General features: G+C 36.4%; 1 protein-coding gene across 2 annotated transcripts; it reads right to left on the minus strand.

Moving 5' to 3' along the window:
• Window positions 1-339: 339 nt before the first annotated feature.
• LOC147866191 (Alg9-like mannosyltransferase family) lies at window positions 340-8,965 on the minus strand. Of its 2 annotated transcripts, XM_087316546.1 has the most exons (9): window positions 8,471-8,965; window positions 7,743-7,860; window positions 5,591-5,695; window positions 5,063-5,355; window positions 4,691-4,972; window positions 1,534-1,774; window positions 1,275-1,426; window positions 1,027-1,192; window positions 340-902 (listed from the first exon to the last, which is right to left on the minus strand). In XM_087316546.1, the coding sequence occupies exons 1-9, from the start codon at window positions 8,692-8,694 to the stop codon at window positions 792-794; spliced, it is 1,692 nt and encodes a 563-aa protein (XP_087172672.1). In that variant the 5' UTR covers window positions 8,695-8,965; the 3' UTR covers window positions 340-791. The 2 variants fall into 2 exon arrangements, with proteins under 2 accessions (XP_087172672.1, XP_087172673.1); XM_087316547.1 differs by lacking the exons at window positions 7,743-7,860; window positions 8,471-8,965 and adding an exon at window positions 5,819-6,015.
• Window positions 8,966-9,768: the final 803 nt, after the last annotated feature.

Here is a 9,768-nt window from a genome sequence, read left to right on the forward strand (position 1 = left end):
GTTGTGCTAATAGTTTTAAAGCCCTTTACAGTCTTATTAATTGCTCACTGCAATTGATTCTTACCCATAACAAACACACATACACATACCAACAAGCTCATTACCCACTGCAATTGGTTCTTATTTGTAACAAACAAGTGTAGACATTCCAACTAGCTCAGACATACCTGACAATCAATTCTTATTCCTAGAGAATGCAAGATTGAATAAGGAACACATTTTTCCATATTGAATGTTTTTAGCAGTATTGGTATAAATACAATTCATCAATTGTCTGGCCTTCCCTAAATTTAATTTTAAACCAGAGATGTAGTTGACACAATCTGCTGCACTAAGAAATGTGTTGAAATCCACGAAATATTGAAATAGCCAGAAATCTTTGTTTGAATGTCCCAATATTTCAATTACCTCTACAATAAATAAGAGAGGCTGAAATAATCTCACAAAATCTTCTAGTTATTTTCAATAAGAAAATCTTCTCTCTTTTTTTCATCTTGAAATACAAACTATGCTTTTCTCAAAATATCTCACAATACCAGAGTAAATTTGCCTCTTTAGTTGCTAATAAATGTTGCAAGAATCATAGGTTAGCCTGCCATTCTGTTCTGTCTAGCCTTCTTCCATCATAAGACCAAATATGTGTACAGCCCCAAGGAATACTACTAAACCTTATGTTTGGGGTTGGTTGAGAAAAAACGGACGAACGTTGGCATTCTCTTGCAACAATCCAAAAGAACAGTTCTGCAAAATGTGCAAAAGTGTACATATTCAGTCAATAATTAAACTACGTTCTACTGATGCACCTTGGGATTATTGGTGTTATTTGTCAAATGATACACTAGAATATATCTTTGTAAACCATGGTGGTCTGCAGCAAAATGTGCGTGAAATATTTTAGTTGCCTGCAAAGCCAAAGAAAATGTTGAAAGACTTTTATTTCCAGTTTAGAATCATTGAAGGAAGAATTGTATATACACACATAATTAATTTAGGTCTTTCTTGATTTCCCATTTATATAAAACACACCTGTTCATAGCCATTGGTTTTTAAAAATGTTAAGAGCTTTTGCTCCAAAGTATCAAAGAAGACCAAGTGAGAAGGCAGCTGTATTTGATTTTTAAACATGTTAGAAACAAATTCCTCGGGTGCAGCTCGGAAACGATCCGATTCATCAACATATCCGATTTCATCACTAGAACAAGATCAGGCTACAAGATTACCATGACTTGTGATTAGATCAATATGAAATAAGCAAAAGACCAGATATGGCTTACCTTGGACTGCAGTCTAGGAAACTCATGGTTATGTTGACATGAAGAAAAGAATAATATGGAGTGTTATGGCAAGCCATTAAAAAATATATGCTTTCAACACGCCCATCCTGTATTTCCTTCGATAAATAATGCATGACAGCCTCGTTGCCCCTCTGCATCAACCTCATAATCTCCTTTGTTATCCCCAGAAATCTCAAATATCTAAGTATAATTTGTTGCCAATTATTATATACTATTAGATTATTGTCAGCAAACAAACCTGATGTACTAATGACATGTACAAAGCTGTTGGAATATTAGTCAGCATCAAACCGAAAACAATCACATGTTGCCAAAACTGCTTTCTGACTTTGTGAGTTTGCATATGCTTCTTATTTGGTTTTGCTTTGCTTGATTTTCCATCTGATTTGGATTGGTTTCTTTCCTGACAAACTTGCTGAATGTGAGATAAAGCATAGCCTGCAAACATCAATCCCAATGGTAGAACTGGAAAAACGAACCTGTAAATTTCATAGTTCGACTATAAGATTTAGGTGTTTTTATATATACAAGTGAAAATAGTCCACCATTTTTATTTTTATTTAACATTTTCAGCAGAAAAGATGAACACATGGTAAAAACATAAATTCATCATGAAAGATATAATCCAGTACAGAGCATCATGAGTAAGGATATTAAAAGGACACATACAAAAAGAAAATGTAAATTTTCAACAATCTCATAAATGAAGACGCAAATCAGTTATCATCACACCTGGTTGTATACGAGCATGTTTTGATACCTTGGAAATATTAAAAAATGTTGTTATGATTAAAGGCTCCAAAAAGCTATTTAAGAAATAATGGTAATTAGAGGCTTTACTGGAAGGCTTGAGTATTGGAAAGATTACTGAAATGAAGTGTTCTTCAGATGAAAATGGAATAGAGATGCCATGGGAACCCAGTATGAATAAATACTGCTAATTATGAGATCAATTGCACCAGAAGTTTCTCATAGCTCGATGTGCAACAGAGATGGTTGTATACAAAGTGCACACATATATATATATATATCCAGATGCATCAAGAAATCCTAACTCTTTAATTAGAAAACTGTCATTCCTGCTTGACAATGGTGGCTTGTGTCTCTTTCAACCTACTTCACATACTCCATCATGATTAGATAACTTGGTGCATAAAAGATGGTGACTATATGAATTGGGGTGAGGATTCCCCTAGAGGAGATCATTAGAAGGATGGAACCAACCTTGATTCATATGCGAGCTTCTTGCAAAGACATCATGAGACCCCACGAGACCAATTCTGGATAAATCATTTCAGCCTGAATCATATCTGAGCTTCTATTCTTGAAGGCAGGGGAAGGACACATGAATGGCATGTATGGCGAATTGTGATGGAGGCCTCACTTGATCAGCTGAAGAATTGTTTTATGATATCTAGTAGTGACTGTGGAGTAATAGAAAGAAAGAAAGAAAGATATAGAGAAGGGAAGATCCATTCTTCCGAATTTTAGGAGTTTATGGAACCTTGTCCTTTGGCAGAATAGAGTCCCTAAATAGAGGAGCATACCTGATGGCATTATATTTAGCATCAGAGAAAAATACTTGAGCTCCCCTAAATAGAGGGGCATACTAGATGGAATTACGCATAGAATCAGAAAGAAAGAAAGATATACTAATGCCTTATTAAGAGGCCAAAATGGCCTATAAGACCAAACCAAAGATTACATCAATCTTATCCAGGACTTTCATTTTACTATACGATATCACAAAAGGTTCCATGATCACTGTTGTTGATGCACTTAATCGCATCCATGAAGTTAACATGCTTAGCTTCATTGAAATAACATCAGATCTTTATGATTGCCTTGGAGGAATGTATCCTGATGACAGTTATTTTGCAAACCATTGGGTAAAAGTTGAACATCAGATCTTTATGATCGCCTTGGAGGAACGTATCCTGATGAGAGTTATTCCACATTTTTAACGGTTTGCTCTATCATAATGGGAAGGTTTGTGTTCCAGATTTGCCTGAGGTCAACAAGGGAATTCATTTTGAATGCCACAATGCACCCTCAGCGGGCACCCTGGGATACATTGCACACTTGTTCTCATCTCCACACAATTCTATTGGCCTAGGATGCGTCCTAACATATATAAAATGTTGTCTCAACTTCAAGAAGAAACCAAAATAAATATAATTAAGTAAAAAAAGTAAATAGGATAAGGTGTGATTAAAGAATCTCATTATTGATACATGTAACATTCTCAGGTCAGATAGGCTGAAATTTGTCGTTGAAATATCTCTAACATAGGTCGATCCAGAATGGAAAGATCTCTTTGGGGGAGATTTACTTTTAACCCAATTCTGTTAGTTTCTCTTAAACCTTAGAAATCTGCTATTGGGCGGTTTCATAAACTCTAAACCTATAGATCTCACGGAAATAACTAAGCCCTGTCTATATATGTTGAGCAATCTATTAAACCCAAATTTGTTGTTGGGCGATTTCTTAGACCCTAACCTACTGATTTATTGTAACCCCTTTGCAATGTTCTATGCGAGGGCCCACTTGTGTAGCCCTTGATTGACTTATAACGTGCGTGATGGGGCTGGGCTAAAGCATGTTGTGATTGTTCTTCGTCAATAAGCTCGTGTAGCTGTATTGCTGTCCTTGAACAACTTCTCCATGTATCTCTCGAGTTCTAGCAAGAACAAACCCATGCATTGTTGGTTCTCATATTCCATTACTTTGCATAGTGGGCCAAGGCCTTGGTTAAAGAGACAATGATATCTCCCATCTCCTTCTTATTTCATAAAATACATACAGTGATAGATATAGTGTTCTTACTCCCTCATGACAACAGATATAGATATAGTGTTCTTTAGATTCTACTCCCTAATGACACAATTGGCAAATTCTTCATTTAGAGGTATCGGCAATTTCTAACTAATGTGAAACGGTTCACAGCTGCCCTACACACTTCGCAGCGCATTGGTTAAATGTATGTATATACAAGAGGGCTTGATGATGAGTCCATCCTCCAATGTGTGTAAAAAGCAAGCCTTAATATTCCTACCAAGAGATGTTGTGGGGCTGCTCCATGTTCTTCTGTTATCCAATTTGATAATATCCCAAAAGAGTGGACTCCAAACTATTATCTAAGATGAAAGGTGGATGGTTATCAGCAGCAATCCACTGGCAAAGCATGTATACTCAGCCATTGATCATCTAGATTGTAGAACTCTTATCAGATATCTGGTCTGGTGTTCTTGATACATAAGGCACGCGTGTAAGGTGCAGGACAGAGTGACAATCTGGTAGAAATCTTCAGTGCAGCTTCAAAATTTCCTGGTCAAGTTTTTTACTAGAACATTACATTAGACTGAAAATTATATTTCAAGGAAATCATACCCTACCTGAATTCTTTGTGCCCCAGAAGGCTGTATAGACTTAAAACCCATCCAATGATACCCGCAACTTTCCACTGTTTGGACCACCATATCCCGAGAATTGACAATGGTGCAAATGTTAAAATCATTGCTGGAAATCCCTGTGTAAAGTACCAGTGCCATGGATGTGTACCATAATAATCTCCACCTCCACTCAGAAAATTGAACCTCAAGAAGTTGATGGGAACGAGCATCCATCTACCATACATCCACTTGTCTATAATACAGTTTGTCCCAATTGTAGCAGCACTGGCAAAAGAAACAATATTAGGAATATGTTGAAGTTCAAAAATATACAAAGTTCCATGTCATGAAAATGTTGAGGAACTTGATCAGTACCCTATGGATAACACTTCAAGCAGAAGTTGTCCTTTCCTATCAGTCTCAAGTAGTTCAATTAACCCAATATAGATCCATAGTATTGCACTGGTAGGCCTTATAGCGCATGACAACGCAGCAAGAAAGAGAGCTATTTGGCGTGTTGTGAATGGATATGTGCATGCTTCCTTTGAAGTGGCATTCCCAGGAAGCCAGTAATACAATGCTACCAGTGTAAGAACTGTTTCTAAGCTATTAGAGAATGTACGCACAATACAAAAGAAAGTGAACCAATTACTCAACTGGCAGAAAATCTACAATTTTAGTTGAGGAATAACAGTTTTAAATTATTAATTAGTATCAACTTTATCTGAAAATTTTAAGTTAAGATAGTAATTTCCATGATATCCTATAGTTCAATCTTGCTTCAGTTACGATGGACAGAAAATTTCATGGATCCTCCACTGGATAGAAAGCAGACACTTCAAAGGTTCTTGCATAAGACACTCATATTACTACAACATTATTTTATTTCCATCCATAGGATACAGTCCATTGAGCTGCATTTTCTCCCCAAAATTGCTTTGCAAGTTTAAATAGGTAATAGTCCCCAACTGCTGCAAACAAAGCTTGAAGAAGGCGTGGTGCTTTCACCTGTCCAAAAACAATGTGTTTTCAAATAACAAATGAGATTACAAAAGAAATTAAATGATATAAAGCAAATCTATTTTGCTATAAATCACAAGCATTTGGGATCCTTTGCTAGTTTTGTCATACATGATACACCATATTAAACTTCATTGTCTGCAAATCTATCAGTTATTCATTCTTGCAACAGTGTTGGTGTCCTCCCTGTTGTATTGGATATAAAGCGTCCATGGTTGATCAAAAAAGTAGGTTTAGGCATGTTATTGATGTCATAAATGATACATCATTGATGCACTTCACTCTATGGTAACCTATCAATTCTTCTTATAATAGCCCTCTTCATTCTTGTGCATTTACATAAGGAGTACATGGATCATCCAAAAATAGGTTTAGGAGAAAGACAATAATTCAATTGTATAATTCTTAAAAAGAAGAGAAACATAAGTACACAAAAAATAGAAGGCAATTTAAGGGAGAAAAGAAAGAGAGACAAAGTCGAGATTTGATGCATCCCCACGGATCAGATTTTATCAATATGGCTCTCGGAGATGGAACCCTTGCATATTTTATTATTAAGATCAAGGCATGTACTTCATACTTTTCTGAAGTGTAATAGATAGAACACCAGTGATACTTGACATTATATCTATTAGAAACCAAGAGATAGATTTATAGAACATAGTACTGCACGCATGGATCTGTACAGGTAGAGGATCATCATAGACTTCTTCAATTAATAGCAAAGAATTACTGCTCAGATAGGAGGATTAGATCTGATTTACAGGGCAACTAAAACCAGCCAGAGTGCTAAAAGATAGTGAAATGAAATAAAACTATGAAACCGATGAAACGATATCTAGGTGATGAGAGGTTGGTACGATTACTAGACATACAAAGATGAGGAAAGCTCATAATCAATAGAGCCTGCAAGGGTTTCTCAAGAATGACATCAATATCCTCCATAGTAAGATGCCTAGTTAAGCATGCTCAGCGGCGCACCATGATGTTCCAAATTAGTCAATGCAATGGCAGTTTATAGTGTGAACAGATATGCATTAGAGATTGTTGAGAATGATCAGGATGGATGAATCAATATCCTAGATTTCCTCATGAGGGATGCTGTGGAGGTGCAGCCAGGTGTGGTGTTGATGACACGTCTTGATGGCTGATCCCTTTGAAGAAGCCAGTGATCTGTTGTTGGGTAGTATCCCCGCGGGTGGGTCCACCTCTCATGATGACAGCCTCTCTTTTAAGTTTATGAAAAGAAGATGAAAAGCAAACCAGACAGTAAATAATCAGATCCTTACACAAAGAAACACAAGATAATTGAGATGCCTAAAGCCCGAAAAAACTGCCTAGCTTTTCCTCTCCAATTGCCATTTTCTTGCAGACACGAGAGTGATCATTGATGTTACTTCCCAGAATTTCTGCCCCCTCTGGCTTGAACATATGTAATCGTTTCAAAATTATATGCATCATTGGTTTTTATTTTGATTCTTTCTTTATTTCAGTTGAATGCAAGCAGGCAAAAACAGTGGATATTTGCTAGTAAATGAACTTGACAACCCCTTTTCTTTTGTGAGAATACACCTTATGTTTCAAGTTCTTGGATTTTGACAGTTTGACAATGGCCATTCGCAAAAAAGAAGTCTTTGATGTATCAAGACATAAAATCACACTCATGACACAATATCTCATATGTGAGGATACACCTTATGTTCATCATCGGTTTTTATTTTGATTCTTTCTTTCATTTCAGTTGAATGCAAGCAGGCAAAAACAGTGGATATTTGCTAGTAAATGAACTTGACAACCCCTTTTCTTTTTGTGAGAATACACCTTATGTTTCAAGTTCTTGGATTTTGACAGTTTGACAATGGTCATTCGCAAAAACGAAGTCTTTGATGTATGAAGAAATAAGATCATATACTCATGACACAATATCTCATATGTCATACAAAATACCATATCACTACGTTCAGTTTACCTTTGAAAAGGATGGAGAATCACTGTTAATCTAGAATTAAAAAAATTAACACAAGGAAAGTTATACCACCAACCACCGTGTGTCCAGACCCAAGAGTTGTAGAACTTTGTAAAGGCTTGCAAAGATCAAAGGATGGATATAACTTCGAATTCCTTTAGTCCATTCCCAAGTTAAATGGCCATACCTTCAAGCATTGCATAGAAATATCAATTTGTGAACAAGCTAGTGAAAGAAATGTCTTCCTATCCATAAGAACCAGTCTAGGCTAGCAAAATGATAGAAACCAAACTTGATGAAAGAAGAACCAAACGATTACTATGAATTAATTAGAACTAAAAGAAACTTAAAACAATCAAATAAAGAAATGGCATGAACTTTATGATCATACACACAAACCAAAGTCTTTTCATTTTTAATCCATCCAGAGAATTACAACTTCCAAAATGAAAGCTACAAACTTCATGTTTAATAAACAAAATGATGATAAATGTGAATGCAAAACTTAAAAGTTTAAACCTTGCCATTTCCTGAAACAAGGAAAGAACTAATTCCCTTTATCTGAAAGCTTCGGAACTATAATTAAAATTAGAAATAACTTTTGAATTTCAAAATATGTATACCCATTCAAGATAAAGAACTCAGTTTCTCGACATACTAGAAAACTTCTCAGTTCTTTCATACCAATGAATTTATGATATTTCCTCTCTTTTTCACGACTTTTTATACATTTAATACCAATACATGTTTTCAGTTTTTAAAGAAGAAAACGCTTTTCCTTTCTTTTTCCGACATACCCAAAAGTGATGCGATGCGCTACCTCCACGGATTGCCAATATTCATCTGGATTGAAGAAGGTCTGAAGAAGCAGAGCATTAAGCAATCGGAATATGATACAACCTACAAGAATCTTTCGATCGATGATCCACGAGAAACTGTCCCCAGGGAAGGAATCTTTTTGTCGATCCCAATCAGATTCGTGTTGCTGACCTCCATTCTGTCGAATCACCCGATGCTTCATTGAAGGGAGAATCTGAAATGTAAAATTCTCGTCCAAGCAAGGCCTATTATCTTCTTTCCTGTGTGAGGAATTCGTTGTCCAGAAAACAAACAAAATGTGACTCTTAGTTGTGTGTGGAATTTGAATTGAGCAAGAAAGGGAACTCCCCAACTGTCAAGACATGTTCCTCTTCCTTTGATGAACTTAAAAGGTGATCCCAAACCATCGAAAGGGAAGCAAGGCCCTTTGACAAGATGATCCTGCCTCTCAGGAGAAACGAAACGCCCAAGAGACTCTACTGGACTGGGCCTGATGAGGAGCAGTGCATGCTCCTCCAATTGGAGCAGAAGGTGTAAGGCAATGGGTTGAATTCATATACATATATATGGTATGTGTATATATGTATATTTGTATATGTATATATACGTGTATAATATATATACGTATATGTATATGTATAAATATATATGTAAATGTATATTTGTATATGTATATGTATATACGTATATTTGTATATGTATATGTATATACGTATATTTGTATATGTATATATATATACGTATATTTGCATATATATATATATATGTGAGCTACCGTCTCCGAAGAATTTGATGTGTGTCGCAAACGGTATGTTTGTGGTCCAATGCGTGCCAAAACCGTGTAGGGTCCTAACCATCTATGCATGAATGATTCGCAAAGTCCGATCTTGCGAATCGGGCAGTATACTCGGACTGTTTCTCCTATTTGTAGCTCGAGCGGTGTGTGAGAAGCGTCGAAATGCTTTTTCTGTCATTGTTGGGCCATGCGCAGGTTGTGTTGGATTGCACGTCGCAATAGTGGCTGATGCGTTTGGAGGTGCAACCACCATTCGGTTGCGTCTGTGCGGCGAGGTTGGGCTTTTATGACATGTATATCTGGTGGCAACCGTGGATTGCGACCATACAATGCCCAAAAAGGGATGATGCGAGTAGATTCATGTACTGAGGTATTGTATGCATGAACAACAAAGGGTAGAACCTGATCCCATGATTGGTGTAATGGATCCACATATGCTGAGATTACTTGTTTAATTGTTCGATTTAGGTGTTCGGTGAG

Source organism: Azolla caroliniana, unplaced genomic scaffold, assembly GCF_043228905.1.
Source record: "Azolla caroliniana isolate FFs.n. ecotype wild unplaced genomic scaffold, voAzoCaro1.0.p SCAF_3, whole genome shotgun sequence".
NCBI classification, from domain to species: Eukaryota; Viridiplantae; Streptophyta; class Polypodiopsida; order Salviniales; family Salviniaceae; genus Azolla; species Azolla caroliniana.

Coding starts and splice junctions, on each gene's coding strand:
- LOC147866191 (XM_087316546.1), bottom strand. CDS start 8,694: ATGAAGCATCGGGTGATTCGACAGAATGGAGGTCAGCAACACGAATCT. Junction 5,356..5,590: donor AAAATGCAGCTCAATGGACT/GTATCCTATGGA, acceptor CTAAAATTGTAG/ATTTTCTGCCAGTTGAGTAA. Junction 1,427..1,533: donor ACATGTCATTAGTACATCAG/GTTTGTTTGCTG, acceptor AGGTTGATGCAG/AGGGGCAACGAGGCTGTCAT.